General features: G+C 50.4%; 6 protein-coding genes across 6 annotated transcripts; 4 read left to right on the top strand and 2 right to left on the bottom strand.

Annotated features, from left to right (window-relative positions):
- Positions 1 to 223: 223 nt before the first annotated feature.
- Positions 224 to 1,030, top strand: UREG_03007 (uncharacterized protein; the record flags this gene model as incomplete). Its single annotated transcript, XM_002543445.1, has 1 exon — positions 224 to 1,030. The coding sequence occupies one exon, from the start codon at positions 224 to 226 to the stop codon at positions 1,028 to 1,030; it is 807 nt and encodes a 268-aa protein (XP_002543491.1).
- Positions 1,031 to 2,408: 1,378 nt separating this feature from the next.
- On the bottom strand, positions 2,409 to 5,907 carry UREG_03006 (uncharacterized protein; the record flags this gene model as incomplete). The annotated part of the gene is made up of 12 exons (XM_002543444.1): positions 2,409 to 2,512; positions 2,584 to 2,693; positions 2,748 to 2,851; positions 2,906 to 2,955; positions 3,006 to 3,097; positions 3,146 to 3,269; positions 3,326 to 3,533; positions 3,593 to 3,867; positions 3,922 to 4,560; positions 4,663 to 4,733; positions 4,793 to 5,378; positions 5,430 to 5,907. 12 exons carry the CDS (start codon positions 5,905 to 5,907, stop codon positions 2,409 to 2,411), a joined length of 2,841 nt encoding a protein of 946 aa, XP_002543490.1.
- Positions 5,908 to 7,097: 1,190 nt separating this feature from the next.
- Positions 7,098 to 10,496, top strand: UREG_03005 (uncharacterized protein; the record flags this gene model as incomplete). Its single annotated transcript, XM_002543443.1, has 5 exons — positions 7,098 to 7,547; positions 7,617 to 8,598; positions 8,664 to 9,979; positions 10,035 to 10,232; positions 10,302 to 10,496. The coding sequence occupies 5 exons, from the start codon at positions 7,098 to 7,100 to the stop codon at positions 10,494 to 10,496; spliced, it is 3,141 nt and encodes a 1,046-aa protein (XP_002543489.1).
- Positions 10,497 to 11,031: 535 nt separating this feature from the next.
- On the bottom strand, positions 11,032 to 15,007 carry UREG_03004 (uncharacterized protein; the record flags this gene model as incomplete). Its single annotated transcript, XM_002543442.1, has 6 exons — positions 11,032 to 11,658; positions 11,707 to 11,976; positions 12,038 to 12,268; positions 12,318 to 14,603; positions 14,661 to 14,757; positions 14,829 to 15,007. 6 exons carry the CDS (start codon positions 15,005 to 15,007, stop codon positions 11,032 to 11,034), a joined length of 3,690 nt encoding a protein of 1,229 aa, XP_002543488.1.
- A 491-nt stretch (positions 15,008 to 15,498) lies between these two features.
- On the top strand, positions 15,499 to 17,321 carry UREG_03003 (acyl-CoA dehydrogenase; the record flags this gene model as incomplete). The annotated part of the gene is made up of 7 exons (XM_002543441.1): positions 15,499 to 15,723; positions 15,793 to 15,950; positions 16,273 to 16,362; positions 16,418 to 16,670; positions 16,732 to 17,055; positions 17,115 to 17,210; positions 17,265 to 17,321. The coding sequence occupies 7 exons, from the start codon at positions 15,499 to 15,501 to the stop codon at positions 17,319 to 17,321; spliced, it is 1,203 nt and encodes a 400-aa protein (XP_002543487.1).
- A 665-nt stretch (positions 17,322 to 17,986) lies between these two features.
- On the top strand, positions 17,987 to 19,481 carry UREG_03002 (uncharacterized protein; the record flags this gene model as incomplete). Its single annotated transcript, XM_002543440.1, has 7 exons — positions 17,987 to 18,026; positions 18,245 to 18,279; positions 18,353 to 18,428; positions 18,485 to 18,516; positions 18,573 to 18,690; positions 18,745 to 18,941; positions 19,008 to 19,481. The coding sequence occupies 7 exons, from the start codon at positions 17,987 to 17,989 to the stop codon at positions 19,479 to 19,481; spliced, it is 972 nt and encodes a 323-aa protein (XP_002543486.1).
- Positions 19,482 to 20,254: the final 773 nt, after the last annotated feature.

Raw genomic sequence — 20,254 nt, 5'->3', positions numbered from 1 at the left:
CGCAGAGCGTCAATCGGGGGCCACGAGGACAGGGCCAGATCCTCCAACTTGTCTTTTTTCCGCTCTTATTTTTAACGTTTCCTGTGAACCCGTTCTCGTCACCTTCATCACCCGTCCACGATACATACTGACCATGGCCTTTCACTTCCCCGCCACTCAAATAGTCTCTCACCACCCTGGCTTCTCCCAGCCGGCATTCTCGCATCCAGGAATGCCCGCCGTGATGGGCCAGACGTCGCTCCCCCAAACCCCTCACAACCACAATATCCACAATGGCGCCGGTGCATTTGTTCAACCACCAGCAATGACAACCCCCAGTGCCTCGAGACCTCCCTTCACCACTCCGACGCGGCCTGCTCAGCTCCCCGGTCAAATGCAGGCGCAGACCCCCCCGGTACCTCACCAACTACAGTCGTCTCCATCCCCACACCCACCCCAGCCAACACCGGCAGCTCAAGCCGCTCAAGCTGCTCAAGCTGCTGTTTCTGCCCGAGAAAAGGCTCGCGTCACGGTCCTGTTAGATATCAACTCTGCGCTCCTTCAAGAGGTCGTAAACCTACAATCATCCGGGAAAACCGGCGTTTCGAACCAACCAGCCACCACGCCAGCTCAAGACCAGCAGACTACCGCCTCCCCAACCGAGCCGTCGGCCTCACAATCTCAGGGCTCGGGTTCACAGCCAGCCAAACCTGCCACCAAATCGACCCAAGAATACGTCGATTGTATGCGTCGTTTACAGGCCAATCTGGCTTATCTTGCGACGGTTGCAGATCGGGCTAAGAAAACGGGAGTGGCAGCACCCTTGGCTCCTGCCATCTTGACCCCTCCGCCGAGTATGCCTAGCTTGATTGCCGCATACACGCAGTTGAACGAGCTTTTCCCCGACGCTGCGAAACTTGCAGCACACGCGCAAGCACAGCAACGTCAGATGCCGACACAGAATATACCCCAGTTGATGCCACAGACTTCACAGCCAACTCATATTTCAGACGGAATGGTACCAGGAACCACGGGAGCGATGAATGGGTGAGGGATAACGAGGCAATATCATCAATCTCGAGAAGTGACCGGTCAAGAAACTTTCGCAATCAAAAAGACTTCCAGCCATCTTTCAACCTGGAGCGTCAACTGCCGGTGGTTTATTCTGCTAGACATACTGGCTGGTGAAACGAAACAGACGCTTTACACCATTCAGTGCTGCCAACAGGACGATTTGTTTAGCAGTGGATGCGAAATCCATTGCTTGGCCACCACAATCAGTTGCTACCCCCCTTTCCGTTTGCTCCATGCAAACTTCTTCTGGGTCCTTTTTTCCAACTGGTTCAAGGAACAATCCGAGTCTACCGGTTATTTTCCACTCTATTTGTTTCATTTTTGAACGGTTACTTTAGGTGGAAATGTAACTGTTGGCAAATATTATATGACCGGCACAACTCGCTCTTAGTTTGAACCTGTGAGCCCGAGGTGTGGCCTTGCAGTAAACGTCCTGACTTCAAGCAGTGGGGCGCCTTCACTCCGGCAACGAGAGTTGGGAAGAAAATTGAAAGAGGAGGATGAAGCAATTTGTAGGGTAGCTTTGGTGCTTGAAATGTTCATATATTACCCTTGGATCAATAGAGACTGATTCCAGATTCCAGAGCCATGTTGTTGCTATTGCGTGTTTACTGTATCTCATGCAGGGGATCTGACATGGAGTGCAAGAGTTTGGTTCCGGGCTTCTGGACACTGTAGAGAATCACGAGCTGGCCAGTAAAATATGGAGCACCATCGGAGAAATTGGCGAACGTGAATATGCCAAGTAGAATAAGGGAAGACTCGCCGGGGTGCTGTCTTGGTGTCCTTTTCATTAATTTATTTGTGAGAGGCAAGGCTGTGGGATTAAGGCCTGCTCTTCACAAATAACTAATATAGTGGAATGGCTGTACTCCATAGAAATAGTTAGTCCTCAAGAATGGCACATGCCAATAACTCGTTAACTATCTAAGCTCAGGGGTGTGTTACAATCTTGTTGGTCCAATGGCGGGTAGTCTTCATGGCATAAGGCTCCATAATACAATGATGATGGATAATCACAAGGGCAATGGGGTGGCAGCTTGAACATAAGAGAGGCCAAAGGATCTAGCTTTGGGCCATCTTTATTCGGCAGCCATCTAGGCCAAAGTACGAAGAGCATATGAGAGTTGACTTTTTGATATAGCAAAACTTCACAATAATAAGCCTACCCCCTAGTTTCTCCATAACCAGCTATCTTGGACCGCAGTGAGGCGATTGTGTAGATTTATGGTATGCCCACAGTCGATCTCGCTGCTTTTAATGCAATTTTGTGTTTCCTTTCGCCCCCAAAACTACTTTATCCATAGCATGAATCTTTATACAAGAAAAGGTTTTGAATATCCCTTGTATGTGCATTACTCAAGCTTCCAGTTGTCATCTAATTCTATTTCGAGCTGCTCGGCCTGAATCTGCAAGGCAAGGAGCCGCGAGAACACCCTGCAAGTGAAAACTTCGCCGCCTGCAAACCACAAGTTTTCATCTAGAGACCATCAATAAACGGGCCTTGAGGTTCCAGCATGGAAAACTTACATGTAGACTTTTGCCATATTTCAACTCGTGGAACTTCACCACCTGTGCTCGCGATGGGGTGGGTTATGGACATATCCTCAATCAGTTCTTTGGCGCAAAAGCCAGTATATCTGCTTCGATATCAGCGTGATGTTCTCTTTTCAATTCTGCGAAAAGTAACCCACCCTGTACCAAAAACGATAAGATCGGCCTGGATCGAGGTACCATTGCGAAAAATAATGTCAGAGCCCGAAATGTGAGAAATATCGGTACCAGTCAAGAGACCAATCTAGTATCCGTCGTTAGAAGGGTTGCAAGGGATTTATGATCAAGGAATCCAAACCTTCTCGTCGATTATAAGCTGAGAGCACCCACTGTCGATATAATAACCCCCTGCATTGAGTCAGTAGGTCTACGGTAGACGTTACGCGAAGTCAACCTACCATGACGAACCAGAAGCCTCGTCATGAAGTTATCCGCCTCCGTGTTCGGAAGTAATATGAATCCGACCTTCGTTAAGTTCCGGCGGAGTTCGCTATAGAAAATCAGGCGAGGTTCAGACTGCAGGATAATCAGAACCTACCGGTCAATAACCTCCGTCTCTCTCATTGCTGCATAACCATATTCTTTAAAATGCAGGTACGGCCCGGCCATGTGTAACCGATCTGCAAATTCAACGGGAGGGTAATTTTCCCCATTGTAAAGACCTTTAAATTAACAGAGTCAGAAGAAATACATCGATGGAGCAGAGGAAGAGAAGTACCGGGGAAAGCTGCAATGAGCGATGCACGGGACATTACAGCAGTTGCTGAGCGTTGAACAAGTGTCACACTCTCGGCCCCAGCCGTATAAAGCTCTTTGGCAACATCGTGGGCAGAGCAACCTGACCCAATGACTACTGTACGTTTACCGGCCCAGGATTTAGAGGATCGAAAATTAGACGCATGGGCAACATGGCCAGAAAAGTCCTTCTGCGCGAATGAATCAGCGATGAGCCGCCGGGAAATTCACGATAGAGTGTGATAGGTACCAAGCCAAGGATATCAGGAATAACCGCCCGGGGTTTCTCAATTCCCGATGCAATGATAAGATGGTGACATGAAGTGTTGAATACCGAACCCTCCATATCACGGAGGCTCAACGACCAGGAGCGTGACTTTGGGTTATAGTTCGAAGCGCAGAGTAATGTTGAATGCCGGAATTCTGTTTTTATAGAACGAGAATAAGCCTCCAGCCGATCGGCGAACGAAGTTGCCGGCATGAATTCTGGGAGATTATCGGGATGATAGAAAAAAGGGAGCGCGCCTTTGCAGGTGAGTTAGAGCAATTCTGGAAGCGAATCGCAAAATAGGATCTCACTGTAGACTCTTGGAGTGTTGAGCTTCAGATTGGTATAGCGATTCCGCCACGAGCCACCCACCCTCGAATCCTTTTCAACGACGAGGACTTTCATTCCCAAGTCACCGAGCCTAGCTGCAGTAGATAAGCCAGCCAGGCCTCCTCCTACCACCACTGCGTGATACCCAACCGACAAACATTTAACAGCCCGCGGGCGGTTCCGTGGTAGGGCCTCGAGCTGCATCACCACCGACAACGCTTTGCATTGACCGGTGGGAGTGATAACAAAAGTAATTGCGGCGGAGCATTCGCCATTTGTGGTGTTCCATACCGCTCTTGCAGTTATGAGTTCAGGATTTTCTGCGTATGAAATACGATGCACTCCAGGGAGCAAGCAAAATCCTCGCGGTTTGCTCTGCCTCACATCCTGGAGGATAAATTTTGCAACATCATGCAGCCCACTCAACTTGCAAAAACGGGATGAATGGGACAATAAATCGCTCCACCTGCAGTTAGACGTGAAAAGATCAGAGAGATCCTCCCAGGACGTAGCGGTCCTAAGTTTTATTGTAAATATGTTAAGCCACCTTATCAGCCTCAAGCCATGCTTTATGTCGAGGGCTACCTTGAGTGGAGGGGAGAGGTCTGGCGACTGTTGAACTATTCAAAGTCAAAAAAGGCGATGGGATTCGGGATATCGGAGGGTCAACCCACCAAGTATGCAATCGGACATCTCTGGTTTGATATAAGCGCGTAACTCACTTTTGCCCTTCTTCATGGCAACAGATAAGTATGTAAAAATGCCTTGTTTTTCTCCTAGCTCTCGATGATCACTTCCATAGAGCACTAGTTAGCGCTTTTTGCCGCACGTATATCCAGGTAGCAAGCTTACAAAACTCGGCTAATCAAGTTTATGAACTCGCCGGATTGAACAGCGCCTAGATCAGTATAGATATCATCCAAAGCGGCAGCAATACTTTTGTCTGTTTCCGAGTAGTGTCTAATCGGTATATAAACCTTTGGATATGGATCTGGATGCCCTTCCCGCAATTCAAAATAGATCAACGGCATAACCGTGAAATGACTAGGATTTTTTGCGTTTTTAGAAATATTCTCTGAGGGATCCTGCGAAAGCAGCCTCTTCCATAGTTTGTGCAGGAGCTGAAGGCCACTAGACATACTCGAATGCGCCAAGCGACCATAGAGCGTAAGGTATTTTTCGAGGGCAGCTAGGGAATTCTCTTTGATACGATAGTAGATTTTAGCTCGCCTGAGCGACGGTGCTAAACAATCGATAGAAACTATAAAGGGACTGGGGCGGAGAGGACTTGGGACTGTAGAGAAAAAGGCATTGACCTGGGACCAAGGTTCCTCGAGATAAAGTCGAGGAATCAGAGAAGCCACGATACTATCAACGGTTGCACCTGAGTATGATGCTTTCAGTGAAGGCATAAAATATGGCTTTAGTATAAGACCCTCTGTAGAACAATCGAAGCCTTAGGAACAGAATGAAGTATTGTTAGCCGCACTGAGAGTCAAAGGGGAGGTAGGGGAAGGGAAACCTAAAAAGAACTGTGAGTATCCCGCCTGGTCCAGCTTCTGTATCGTTGAAAGATTGGCCCCTTCCGGAAGGGTGAGCAATTCGCTGCATATATTGTACCATTCGAGGTCTGTGGCTGTATGCATCACGCTCTGTCTCGCTAATGTTCGCACCCAGCGGTCTCTGGCTGCGGGGCCCACGGGCAAAGCAGCCGGCTCAACAGCAAAGCTCACTTTATGGCCATCTGGTCGAATGGACATCGCCATTGGGGTGTGATCGTCTGTCATGAAAGACAGATGGCTTCTTGATAGCGTCGGCAAAACATGGCGACGAAACAAGGCAGCTAACTGTACAATGCGTTCTGGGGGATGACGGGCATCCTGGAGGAGGCGAAGGAGAGGGAAGAAGACTGCCATCCAAACTTGGTCGGACTCGTCTGCTAAATTATCCGGATCAGTTGAAATCATGATTGCCGATACCAAGCATCGATTTGATAGATACCGTGCGGCCCCTCGAATTGTACGGGAAAATCGTGCCTTTTTATAAGGCCAACCGCATTCTGATTGACCATCCGCGGACCGCGGGGCTGAGACCATCAATATTGATGTTGAAGAGGACCCCAGTGCCCGTCCATGCAGGAGAACAGCCGCAAAAACAGCAGCTGAGAACGTGGCCTGCCAAGCGGTACCACTTGCAAATGGCATTCGGGCCAATGTCCGGGCGGATTTGGCAATTGACGGCCTTCAGCGTCGTACTTGCTGGAGAGTCCTGATCCCATTTGTTGGCGGCTCACGCAGATGACCAGTCCAGCATGGGAGGTCAAGAGTCAAGCTTTCTGTCAGCTCCAGGACGTTCGATGGCACCGTCGCCATTTTGCTGTCTGTTCCCCAGACCAAAAGCATGGGCCGTGTTTAGGCTGCAGCTTGGGGCCAACAACTGCTGCTCCAAGTATGTAACATCACCGCATTGCAACCTGGGGACTCGCGTCACCCATTTAAAGGGTCGAGGGAGGACAAGGAGCGTCTCGCGTTTGTAGCCAGGAGACGACTGCCTGGTCGTGTATATCGGGTTGGACTCGAGGGCATCTTGTTCTGCGAAGACGGGGCCCAATGGACCTGGGGGTTAGTTCGCGGCTGCTCAACGCCGGATCGCACGATGCCAGCGTGCCGGGTGGTAGCAACGGACGTGATTCAATCCTCAGCGCCGGTGCTCGACGCAGCGTGTGCTATGCGTGCCGTTGCTGCGTGAAAGCGACGAGCAGTGAGTTGAGAGCCAGGCGGTTGACCGGGCGCCAAGCATCGCAGCCTCAGCAAAAAGAACAAAAAGAAAGACAGCATCAAAACCTCGTCCCGGCGTCTTCTGCGGCGCTACAACGCCCTCCTGGATTTGATCTCATAACCGTCGCTCGCGTCGACTCTAGGCCGTCACTTTGGTTGGATCTCAGCGCCCCGACTCTCCCTGCTACGCCCCTCTAGGCCAAACGGTTTGCCGCCCGTCTTCATCGCCAGCCCTGCCGCCTCCGCCCACGCTCCCTGTGCTTCACCATCGCAGCCGGCACAGTCATCGTCTGCCTCTCAATCACCACAGGCACCGCTGACCGGCTTATAAATATCTGCATTCCTTTCGCCGTCAACCTCGTTTCCTTTGTTTCTTCGCCATGGACTTGAACGGGGCTCCCCCAACATCCAAGCGGAAGCATAGCGACAGCCCGCTCTCGTTGCCTTCTGCAAAACACCGACGTCCTGATCCCGCTGCTCCCTCTTCCCCCATGCCTTCCGCTGATCAGACCCCCGGTGATATCACCATGTACTCCTATGACGATGCGGACTCCGCTGCAGAAGAAGCTGCCGCCGCCGCCGCCCTGCAAATGCCGCTCCCCGCCGTCGAAACTGACTCGGCGGAGTGGCAGGAGACCATTGAGACAGTCGTAAAGAGCGTTGTGTCTATTCATTTCTGCCAAACCGCGTCGTTTGATACCGATTTGTCGATGGCGAGCCAGGCGACGGGGTTTGTCGTCGATGCAGAGCGCGGATATATCATGACCAACAGACACGTCGTGTGCGCTGGGCCGTTTTGGGGCTACTGCATATTCGATAATCATGAAGAGGTATTGTACTGCTTTTGTTTGCCTACCTGTGACCGTTTGTGTTGGCTGACAGCAGACTTTGCTGAATAGTGTGATGTGACTCCCATCTACCGCGATCCCGTCCACGACTTTGGTATCCTTAAATTTGACCCAAAGGCGATTAAGTATATGCCCCTTACGGAACTGAAACTACGGCCAGACTCTGCTCGTGTAGGAGTGGAGATTAGGGTTGTAGGTAATGATGCCGGTGAAAAACTGAGCATACTCTCCGGTGTGATCAGTCGTCTCGATCGGAATGCCCCCGAATACGGAGAAGGATATAGTGATTTCAACACAAATTACATCCAGGCCGCCGCTGCAGCTAGCGGTGGTAGTTCCGGCAGTCCTGTGGTTAACATCGACGGCCATGCGATTGCGCTACAGGCTGGTGGTCGTGCCGATGGAGCGGCGACGGATTACTTTCTTCCGCTAGATCGCCCACTTCGTGCCCTACAATGTATCCAACAGGAAGAACTTGTGAGCCGCGGAACAATACAAACACAGTGGATCATCAAGCCATTTGACGAGTGTCGGCGTTTGGGCCTCTCACCGGAATGGGAGGCGCAGGTGCGCAAGGAGGCACCGAAAGAAACCGGCATGCTCGTAGCGGAGATTGTTCTTCCCGAAGGCCCGGCTGATGGCAAGTTACAAGAAGGCGATGTCCTGATCAAGGTCAACGGTGAGCTGTTGACGCAATTTGTCCGCCTGGATGACATTCTTGACTCTAGCGTCGATGGAAACGTGCATCTACTCGTACAGCGAGGCGGCGAAGATTTGGAGGTTACTTGCACGGTTCAAGACCTCCATGCGATTACTCCATCTCGGTATGTTACCGTTGCTGGGGCCACTTTCCACGATCTATCCTACCAACAAGCGAGGTTGTACGCCATTGCATGCAAGGGTGTTTATGTTTGCGAGGCGGCAGGCTCTTTCAAACTGGAAAATACCTTCTCTGGTTGGATTATCGATTCGGTTGACAAAAGGCCGACGAAGAATTTGGACGAGTTCATCGAGGTCATGAAAACTATTCCAGGTAAGATATGTTCCTTTGTGCAAGCTCTTTGGCGCAAACAGACCACGAGCTTACATTTGCAATAGATCGCTCTAGAATTGTTCTCTCCTACAGACATATTCGAGACCTGCACACCCGTGGAACGAGCATCATTCATGTTGATCGTCACTGGCATCCCAAAATGAGACTGGCGCAGAGAAATGATCGAACCGGCCTCTGGGACTTCGCTGACCTTGCAGATCCAATTCCGGCTGAGCCACCAGTTCCACGAAAAGCCGACTTCATTCAGCTCGATGGCGTCAGCCATCCCGCGGCCGCGGATATTGTACGAAGCTTCGTCCGTGTCTCGTGCACTATTCCTGTCAAAGTAGACGGCTTCCCACAGGCTAGGAAAGTTGGGTTTGGATTGGTTATCGACGCAGAGAAAGGCCTCGTCGTAATCTCCCGGGCTGTCGTTCCGTTTGATCTGTGCGATATCAACGTCACTGTTGCTGATTCTGTCATCGTGAGCGCTAAGGTTATCTTCCTACACCCTCTGCAGAACTACACTATTATTCAATACGATCCTACTCTTGTCCAGGCGCCGGTTCAGAGCGCTCGATTGAGCTCGACTTACATAAAGCAGGGTGCGGAGACCTTGTTCGTTGGGTTTAATCAGAATCTTAGGATTGTTGTGGCGAAAACCACAGTTACGGATATCACCACCGTGGCCATTCCGCCCAATGCGTCGGCGCCCAGATACCGTGCTATCAATCTGGACGCGATCACTGTTGATACGGGCCTTAGCAGTCAGTGCACCAGCGGGGTACTACTAGGTGATGACGGTGTAATCCAGGCTTTGTGGTTGAATTACCTCGGGGAACGAACACAGTCTTCCCACAAGGATGTGGAATACCACCTTGGCCTGGCCACACCGCCGCTTATTCCAGTGGTTTCTCAGATTCAAAACGGAATCATTCCACGCTTACGCATCTTGGATATGGAGACCTATGTTATCCAGATGAGCCAAGCCCGCGTCATGGGTGTCTCAGAGGAATGGATCGATAAAGTTGCCAAGGCGAACCCTGCAAGGCACGAACTGTTCATGGTGCGCAAAGTGGACTGTGCGTCCTCTCTGTCTACTGATGTCCGGCCGCTGGAAGAAGGGGACGTTATCCTCACGCTTAATGATAAGCTCATCACCCGCGTGTCTGAGTTTGATATGATGTACGACCAGGAGACGCTCGACGCGCTGATTGTGCGCAATGGAGAAGAGATGCGTATCAAAGTCAAGACGGTTCCAACAGAAGATTTGGAGACCGATCAGGCTTTGATCTTCTGTGGTGCAGTGCTGCAGAAGCCACATCATGCCGTTCGGCAGCAAATTAGTAAATTGCACAGTGACGTTTATGTTAGCGCAAGAGTATGTTGCCTTTCCCTCTCCGATCACTTTGACCATGACCGACTGATCTATCTAGTCTCGCGGCTCTCCTTCCTACCAATACGGCCTCGCACCGACAAACTTCATCACCGCCGTCAATGGCATCAAGACCCCTGATCTAGACTCCTTCATTCGGGAAGTCATCAAGATTCCCAACAACACCTATTTCCGCCTCCGAGCCGTAACATTTGATAACGTGCCCTGGGTCGTAACCATGAAGAAGAACGATCACTACGTATGTCCTTTCTTACAATTTTCTTTTTCCGCTGAAGCTTCTTCCCTTCTAACCCGTTTCTCAACACAGTTCCCAATGTCTGAATACGTCAAAGACACATCTGCCCCGCTTGGTTGGCGAACCGTCAATTATGACCGTGGCAAGGAAGGCCTTGGGACCGGCGACGTGGCTAATCTCAACGCCGATGCAATGGATGAAGACTGCGAAGAGGGAGGTAACGACGCCGAACCAGATGCGAGAGTGGTTCGTGGCTCCGAATGTTGAACACGGTCCGCCGATTCTTGCGTTGTACTCTATATGTATACCATTCTTTGAATCGTGCTGTTCATCTTTCAGATATCTTTTATGCTGCGGTGGGCGATTGGGGCTTGGGGTATGACGTTTGGTGTTTCGGTGGCATCATTTCTGGCTCATGTTTACTTTTCATGTTTTTCTACATAGACTGCTGTTATTGGAAGGCATCAAATATAATGCAGAACCTGATTTGGTTGGATAGATCAATCACAATTCCATGGCTTTTGGCTACAACAAGCATTGAATCCTGTTAGGTTTTTGTTAGGTTTTCACTCGAAAGTCAAGTATGTGCTTCAAACAATCGGTGCATACATAACCACTACCTAACCCAACACGTGTATGTATGTACAGTACATCCAATAACTTCCTTAATGTAATCAATATTATCAACAAGCTCGCCAACAATGCCGGGAGTCGAAATTGTACCCAAAACACCCGCAAGCAGTGACATAGCATAACCCCGCTAGCTGCTCCACCCGAAGTAGCACACATCTATCCTGAGCGGTTAAGTGTCAAACATCCAACCCCCATTCCTCTTCAATGCCTCCCTCTGCTCAATATCCCATCGAATTTCCTCTGTCGTTAGTCCATCAGTGCCTGCCCAGTTGGCGCTGCTTGTCCGATCTCTGAATTTCCTTAATCGGTCTTTATTATCCTTGAATATCTCTTCCATCAGTAATGGTGCTGTCGGTCCAAATACCATCTCCCCATCCTTGCCTTCCTGTTCTATGAGGAGGTTACGGAGATTATCACCCTTAGCCCATTCGGGTACATGATATGGTTCGGCTTCGGAGTCTTCGTCTTCACTATCTGTGGGAATTTCCGGAAGTTTAATCTGTTCGCCGTTAGGGTAGGCGGGCGAAGAACGAACGGCCTTTTGGGTTTGTTTATACCCGGGAGTTCTATGAGCGGCGGGAGGCGGTTGGTTAGATTCTGCAAAAGGAATTTTGCCGTTGGCAAATTTGGAAATTTCCAAGGGATGAGGTCGGGAAGGCCCAGGCTGCAATGGCCCTGGAGTTTGCAATGGGCGGGCAGCGCTCGACAAGGGTTTGAACATTGAACTGCTAGGCTGGGTATGTCCCATGTTTGGCGTTGCAACATAACTGGTCGGGAAAGCCTGTGTCTTCAGGTCCTATTTTTAAGTCAGCTGTTGCGATGATGTTTAATCACGGATGCTTACCTTCCGAACACCTGACTGGCGAATCGGGGGTGCCATCGTCGGACGAATAGGCGCCTCAATAGCAAGCTCATCGTCGTCGGTTTTTCGTCGCTTTCCTGACTCCGATCGGGCTGCTTCCTCTTCATTTGCACGCTTTGGAGGCTTGGCTGGGTTGATCATTGGCTGAGGCCTATTGGGCGGTTGTACACTATTCAACCGAGAAGGGGCGCGAGGTAGACTCATGTCGCCGCGTTGAGATTGGAATGAGGCCTTCTCTTGTGGTACAAATCCCTGTGAGAAAGTAAAAGTCAATGACACCTCCATCTATATATAAATAGCGTTTCAATCATACCGCATCGTTCACTGGAAGAGGTTGCTGGACCCTTTGCTGTTGCGCCTTTCGCGCATTTTCCAGCCTTCTTTTCTCAATTGCCTGTTTCTTCGCAGTGCTTTTTGGGTCTTCCATTGCGGCCAGACGTTCGCGTTCTTTTCGTTCAGCCTCCACTCGAAGCTGCTCCTGGCGGCGGGCGTCTTCGAGTTGCTTACGATCAGCCTCACGGCGTTGCTGTGCTTCACGCCGTTGCTATTGACTATCAGTAAAGGCACGAAAAAATAAACGAGATAATGTTTACTTGTTCCCTCCGTTCCCCAGCCAGAACAGCCTTTGACTTTGCACTGGAAGCTGCAATTGAGCTTTTGAAACTACTCGTGGAAGTGCTCGTTTGCGACGATGCTATACTTGACTTTTTAATGGATGGTTGTTTCGTTAGTGTCGGGGTAGGTGCTGGATCTTGCGTGCTAGGTGCGCTAGAAGGGCCCGAAGCTAGTGGAATACGCTGGGATAGAGTGCCGATCTTTATCGAAACCGGGTGTGGCCTCGCCTTCGGCATATCTCGTGTTGGCTTGACGGGTCGACGGTCATTCCGTTTTGCTTGAATTTGAGAAAGTGTGGGAACAGCAGACTTGGTCTCTTCTTCGCGACCGGCTCCTAGTTCTCTACTAGCAGGTTTTGATAGCGGTTGTAAGTGTTGAGGACTCGACTTAACTTTTAAAGGTGGAGGGACAACTGCGTCTAATCTCTGTATAGTAGGTGGCTTGTGGGTGGGTTTGGGTTCGGAATTCTTCGCTTTCTCTAATTCTTTTGCCTTTTCCAATTGTTCCTCGGTGCGCTGGCGGTCTTTTAGCTCCTGCTCCTTGCGCTTTTGCTCCTTTTCCTTTTCAGTGGAACTTCGAGTTCGACGGCCTTCCTGTTTGATTGGGCTAGCAGAGTCTCGTGATGCATTATGGCCAAAAACCCCATAGACACTTGGGTATCCTGTAGGTTTAGAGAGGGTCGTATTAGGTGACATGGCTTCCTTGGCCGCTGCGGAAGCACCAGCACTGCTGCTAAATAATCCTTTGGCGGATTTCATGATAGACTGAAGTTTAGATTTGGAAGCACTTAAAGGTCCTTCATAGCGCTTTGGTGAGTTCACAGGAGTAGTGGAGCTTTTGGGTGTACTATCAATGGTAGTAGACTTATATAACGACCCAGCCGTGCCAGGACGGGGCGAGCCAGCCAGGGACGAAACGGAGGCTGATTTGCCGTGGGAGATAAATGATCTCGGTGCGGGTGATCGTCGTTCTGGGGTTCCCGTCCGCAAAGATCGGAGTTTGGCGTACTGGTCTTGGTTGGAAGGGGGAAGACTTGATTTGGGTTTGTCCGAGACGTCTCGGGCGAATTGCGACTGTCGAACGATGAACGGTGAGCTTGGTGGTCTCGATACGTCGTCGAGTTTCGAGGATTGCTCGCGGGTGAAACTTTCCAGAGCATCGTCATTAGGCTCGCGGCGAGCGGTCTGAAGTTCTGGGTAAGTGATCTGTTGCGAAACGGGTGGGACAGCCGCCGCAATCGATTTGGTACCCCTTGTGGACTGAGCTTTGCCAAGCATATTTATCTTCTCGTGAAGTAACTGCGTGGAAGATTTATTATGCAATTTGGCCGCCTTTGCATCTGAATCAGATTCTTCGTAGGAAGACGTTTTGACGTTGTTATCCATATTTTTAGGACGATTGAATTGCCCGGTTTCCTCTTCCGTGAGGAACTGTGTCATCCTTACCCCTCCAGTTTGACGGCCGAAAAATGCACTTTTAGCCGGATCAACCTGGCTGATTCTTGATATTCTGCCACCTCCCATGCTCTTTTTCGTTAATGGTTCCCTGGCAGGAAGGGAGGCAAAGGTGAGGCTGCTCTTTCGAATGAACGGGCGGCCTGGTGTTGATTTTTCGGATGGGGAACCTATGTCGTCAAAATGGTCGAGAATTGCATCATGGTCGGTTGGGCCCTGGGTTTTCGGATTCGGCGTGAGTTGGGGACCGGAATTAATATTTTCTTTTGCTTGTGGAATGCTAGGATACATGGGCTCTATGGACTGGTCTCGTTGAGGAGATTGCAAATACTCCAAGTCCATAGATTCCATGGTATTTTCCTTGCTTGCTGCGATTTCTCTTGCGGAGTGGAATGAATCCTCCGTTGTGTGGTGGGGTGAGGAGGGAATGCGGCCACGGGGGTCATCTGCCAATAAAGTCGTTTCCTCGATACGCTGCGTTGCAGTCTCTTGCCCCAGTTCCGGTTCCGGCTCCAATTCTCCGTCCTCCTCTTCGTGCCCAAGTTCGGGTTCAGACACCAGGTCAGGATCTGTCTGTGTTGCCTCAGAGGAAATCATGTCCATATCCATGTTAACACCTTGTGACATGCCGTGATATCCGGAGTCTGTGTTGAAATTTGGATTGGAGTTTTGGCTCTGGGCGGATAGAGGTCGTTGTCGGGTCTGTAAGGGCTCCGGGGGAGAACGAAGCTTAGATATCGCCTGGTGGAAGCGACTTGTGGGAAGAGGGCTATTTCTCGCATTTTGTGAAGAAAAGATGTCGCTCAGAGGCTAACTGTTGTTAGAGGCGAGGTTGATGTCGAATTGTTTACACGGCTGAGTACTTACAACACGCGCCTGACCGGCGGGAGTTTTGTGTTTCCTAATGGTTCGGGGTGTTCTCCCGCGTAGCTTCCCTGGAGTTTTGAATATCTCGGCAACATTGCTATGCTCCAATAAGTCACGAACAGATCGGAATCGCTTTTCACGAAAAAGCAATTGGGGATGGTCACATACAGCTGGTTCCCCCGGAAGACTTCCGCCATATGCTCGTTCAACCAGTCCAATTCATGGCGGACAGGAAATTCCACCTCTTCCATTTCTTGCTCAACTAGCTGCATAATATTCTCCTTTTCAGCGGCTATCCATTCTGATGAGCCGACTGGCTTCTGCAGCTTGAGCGCCGCGGAGGCCATGGTGTAAACAAACGCGGTACGAAGCGACACGACAGGGAGAGACGCGAAAGCAGAAATGAAGGACACGGGAGGGGAGACAGTCAGGTAGCTGTATCTCTGCGCATCGCTGCTTGACCTCGTATGTTGCCGCCGGGAGTCGAGGTTGGTGTCGATGCCGGTAGTTAGTTTGAAGAAAGATGCGACGACGTCCGTTTGGCCGAATCCGGTAACCAAAACACACCAACGCGCAGTCACATGACCGCCTCCTTGTATTACGTAAATGACCACCCAATAACTACACGCCAAGCCCGCGCTTAAGCCGCGCTTCGGGCGTTTGCTGGATCTGGATTTCCGCTTTGGAATTACCGAGCCGAAAGGAGCGGCGCGGCCTGTTCATCCGCCAGTTCTCTGGAGCAGTCCGGGGTAATAAAGACAAAATCACCGCCTGCTAACTTGCCCGTAAGAGCCACCACTCTCTCCATTTTATCGATTCAAGAGTACTGAGTAGAATAATGGCGCCGAAGCTGTTCCCCCGTTCGTTGCGTTCTCTTGCGTCTCGGCGGTTTCCCGCGTCACAACATGCGGCTCACGGACAGTCGATCCTGCGGTCCTCTTTGCCGCCGGTTCGCGCATTCTCTGCTTCCTCACCCAGCAGGATAATGGACGTAAGCTGCTTCAGGCCAGACGAATTGTTCGTGCGGGATGCCATCTCCAAGATTTGCGCCAAATTCCCTGACGTAGGTGCTGGGTTGAATGACCAATGAACCCCAAAAGTACAAGAGCAATTGACTTACTCCCCGGAATAGGAATACTGGGCGGAGCGGGATGAGACGGGAGAGTACCCGCATGAGCTTCATGCTGCTCTAGCAAAAGACGGGTGGATAGGAATTGCCTTGCCTGAAGAGCTTGGTGGAGCGGGTTTGGGCATCGCCGAAGCTACCATGATGCTGCAGACAATTGCTCAGTATGCGACAGTGCACCCCATGAAAGACTAGGAGATCGCAGCCTGCTAACATTATCTACAAGGAGCGGTGCTGGACTAGCTGGCGCCCAGTCAATCCATGCCAACGTTTATGCCACCCAAGTATGAAGCCTCGTCAATCCTTTATGGCCGACCATGATGCTGATGAAGTATAGCCGATTGCAAGGTTTGCCACAGGCGACCAGCGAGAAAGGATGTTGCCCAGGCTAATTGCCGGAGAGTATCGAACCTGTTTTGGAGTGTACGAAGACTAAATGTCCCAAACGGAAGATTTCACGGTCGAGCGAACTAATACCAATCTTAGGACGGAACCGAACACTGGGTTGGAAACGCTCAAGCTCCGCACAACAGCAGTCAGAGACGGGGATTACTATAAAATCACCGGCCAAAAGATGTGAGGGTCACCTTGGATTCGGAATTGACGGACGTTGTTGACTGACCCTGCTTAGATGGATATCATCAGCGCAGGTCGCGAAGAAAATGGTCCTTTTGGCACGGACGACACCACTAGAAGAGGTTACCAATCCGACCAGGGGCCTTTCGCTCTTCTTCATTGACTTCGACAAAGACGCACCCGGTTTGGAGCTCAGAAAAATCAAGAAGATGGGTGGCCGAAGCGTTGACGCCAATGAAGTATTTTTCAACGACTATCGCATCCCCGCCGATACGTTAATTGGTAAAGAAGGCCAGGGCTTTAAAATAGTAACATTTGACCTAAGACTTCTCATTGCCCCTTTCCCCGCCGTGCTAACCGCTTCTACAGGTTTTGCACGGAATGAATGCGGAACGATGCTTGCTTGCTGGAGAGGCTCTCGGGCTGGGATACGTGGCCTTGGAGAAGGCCGTGAAGTATGCCAAAGAGCGCGTCGTTTTTGGGCGTCCTATCGGCCAGAACCAAGGCATTGCCCACCCATTGGCCACGGCGTTCATGAACCTTGAAGCGGCCAAGCTGGCCACCTATCATGCCGCGAGGCTCTATGACGAGAACAGAGGAGAGCAGACCGCTACGCCGACCACCGTCGGAGTCGCGTGCAACTCCGCCAAGTTCCTTGCAGCGGAGGCGGCGTTCGCTGCCTGTGAGAGAGCCGTACGTAAATGGGGTCCATCCATACAACAGCAGGGAATCTGACAGTTTGGTGACAACAGGTTCTCACACTCGGCGGCATGGGATACGCCCAAGAATTCCATGTGGAACGGTATCTGCGAGAATGTTTTGTGCCGCGCATTGCCCCCATTAGTCAGGTGAGTAAAAGGCTCCGGTGGATCGATATGAGTTTCTCGCTGACTTCGATGTAGGAAATGATCAAGAATTTCGTCAGCGAGAAGATGCTTGACCTGCCTCGAAGCTACTAGGCGAATGCTAGGTAGGAATCGGGGGCTAGTATACCATGGTGGCCTCGCAACCGGTTTCTATGATGAGTTTATTTTGCCACCCGGAGTCATCATGATGGGAAAACGTGTAGATAGCGCTTGTTTAATCAGTTTTCCAGTGTTGCATAGAATAGACGGTTATGGAGTTATTTCCCATCAAAAGACCCAGCGCGCGTGCTTCTGTGGGAGATAGAGTGCCTATTAATAGAAACAGGAGGGATTCTGCGAATTGTCACATGCAAAGGCAACCAGGCATCAGCAATCAAAAGAAGCACACCAGAACAGAGCACAGGACACAATGGCATCTTCGCTGCGATCGTAAGAAGGACAGCGTGCAGGAGAAGACAAAAGAAAAGACACGTAGGGCGTTGAACAGGAGTAAATCTATAGTTATATAGCTGGTCAAACTGGGTCAGCTCCTGTTTGTACCGATTGCATCACTCCCCAAACAAGAAATTCCAAAACCAACTCAACTTCATCTTCAACTTCTCTTCTTCTTCTTCTTCCTCTTCTTTTTCTTCGTCCGTTTTCAACTCACCCGTCATCTCTCTGCATCTCGTTTCTCGCCTTTGAGATATCAGACCCATAGTCCTTGTTCGTCCTCCCAGTCTGCCCTCCTGCCCAACTATCCAGAATCGGATCCCACAATGGCTGAAACCGGGCATCTCAGCGGCCACCCGCAATCAGGTACTCATCCCTCTAATCATTGACTCCGAGCTTCTAGTTCAATTGCTGCTTACTCCGTAAAGCTGCATTGGCTGGCACAAAAAAAAGCGTAAGGTAAGTGATTCCCCTTCCATACCATTTAACAGCATCTGTTTTCAAGCCACTGACAATATCTCGCGCATTTAGTCCTTGCCAACGATCGGGACTCACGGACTTTGCGGCCTAATATATAGTCACAGGAAACACATCGATTGAGATTGCTGCTCTAACCGTGGTGAGCAACCTAGTGCCCCTGCAGCGAGATCTTTCTGTTTCGCGTCTCCTGCTGACTATGATGATTTGTCCAGACATTCACAGGAGTCGTTGATCGTAAACCCACCAATGGCCATTCCGAAAAGCCAGCCTCCGGACAGCCCTTGACTCGTACGTATCGTCGTAACTCCTATGGCCTCTCCCGCTAACTCCGTGCTGTTAACCAGATTTCCACTCGATTGTTTACAGCTTACTCAGTGTAAGTTTACCCACGCCCGAAACACGCCGGACCAGAGCAAGTCTGATCGGAAATAGTGGGAACGGCCCCAAACAACCGCCATTTCTTATGCTAGTGTCGCCGGTATGATCGTTGCCGGCCGCTACCTTCCTTTGCTTCGCTGGGCATTGAAACTGCTATACGTCTCCCTTGGATGTACGTTCGTCTAAATTTCCGGATTCAGGGTGAGCATAGCTCTAATTGAAATAGTTACGGCCATCGTCGAGGTTATCGGGAGAACTGTGTTTGGTCGTGGCTTGATGAGCGGCTCCCGTCCTCGCAAGTACTATACGATTCCCAAAGACACGGTTGAAAGCTTGCTCGAGGACCTCGAGCAATTGATGGACTTTTTCCTCATCGAGTTCCAGCGCATCTTGTTCGTCGAGAACCTGTCCTATACACTGGCCGTATGTTATACCCCCCAACTTCCGCCTGTTTCCTCTTGGCTAAATTACTGACCACGGCACTCTCAGACATTCACCGCTGCTTTGGTTTCTTATTGGCTCGTGCGATTCTTGCCCCTCTGGGGTTTAGCCCTTATCGGCGTCAACATTGCCTACCTAGGGCCGCTGCTTTACCTTAGCAACAAGGAGTTCATTGATGAACAAATTAACGCCGTGCAAGACTTGATCAACGCGCAAGCGCGGGAAGTAAAGCATATGGCGGAAGCGCAGACCAGTCAGGCTACCGACATTGTTAAGCAATACGTTGGTGAATATCGTGCAAAGGCGCACGAATACGTCGTTACCCCCCTCTCTCACCAACCATCCCCAGATGCGAACCAAAAGCAGATTTCGGATACCCCGGTCAAAACCGAGTCCCAACCGGGCCCAACAGCTTTGGAGCATGCAGATTTCCCGGAAACGCCACAGAGTGAGCTTCTTCCTCATGTTCGCGATGAGGCAAAGGGAGAGGATGCTGGCCCGGAACTGGTTCCTGCAATGTAAATCATTTCCAGAACAGATCCGGTGATGACTCAATTGGTCGTCTTAAAACCTAGTTATCGGCTTTTCTACTTCACAGACCACCCGTCAAAACATTACCGAGGGATTGAATTTGTGGAGGATATCAGACTACACCTCACCGACATAGTCTAACAAGGCTTGAAAACCCGATCTAACAAATGGAATGTATTTCCAAAGTGGCAGCGAGCATTATTAGCAGGATGTAACTTCTCCCTTTCTCTGAAGCATGGACTAAGAATCAAAAGGCGCGCAGGAATTAGGTGCAGGCTTCTTCCGTTTCTTGGCTATTCGTTTCTTCGTATTTGCAAATTGTATCCGTGTGACTCTTTTTCTTCGGCATTATGTTACTCTATTCTAAATTCTTTAATGCATTTACGTATTCCATGATGTATCTTCTATTTCCATTGCTTCCTTGATAATGCGTCCGAAACACCGGCAGAGTTAGCGGGCATCCATGGGTATATGGCAATTCTACAGGGTCTAGACTCCAGGTTGAGCCTGAAAAACATGTAAAGGTTCGTTACTTGCCTCGTTCAATATCACACCTAGAAAACAACATGGCTTGTACGTATACAAGCCGACCACACAACTGCCTTGTAACGGTTTCAACGTAGGTTATCCCTCCGTTTCCGCCTTCTTTGCCTTTCATGCTACCAAATTGCTATTGCCCGGAGAGGATTCCCCGAAAACTTGATTTGCTATGCGCAGATCAAGAGCGTACCGTAATGGATGCCTGTACATGAGTCCTCTGCTGC

The sequence above is a fragment of the Uncinocarpus reesii genome, genomic scaffold, assembly GCF_000003515.1.
Source record: "Uncinocarpus reesii 1704 scaffold_2 genomic scaffold, whole genome shotgun sequence".
Taxonomy (NCBI): domain Eukaryota; kingdom Fungi; phylum Ascomycota; class Eurotiomycetes; order Onygenales; family Onygenaceae; genus Uncinocarpus; species Uncinocarpus reesii.
The sequence above is the reverse complement of the archived record's forward strand: the minus strand, read 5'-3'. Positions and strand labels throughout refer to the sequence as shown.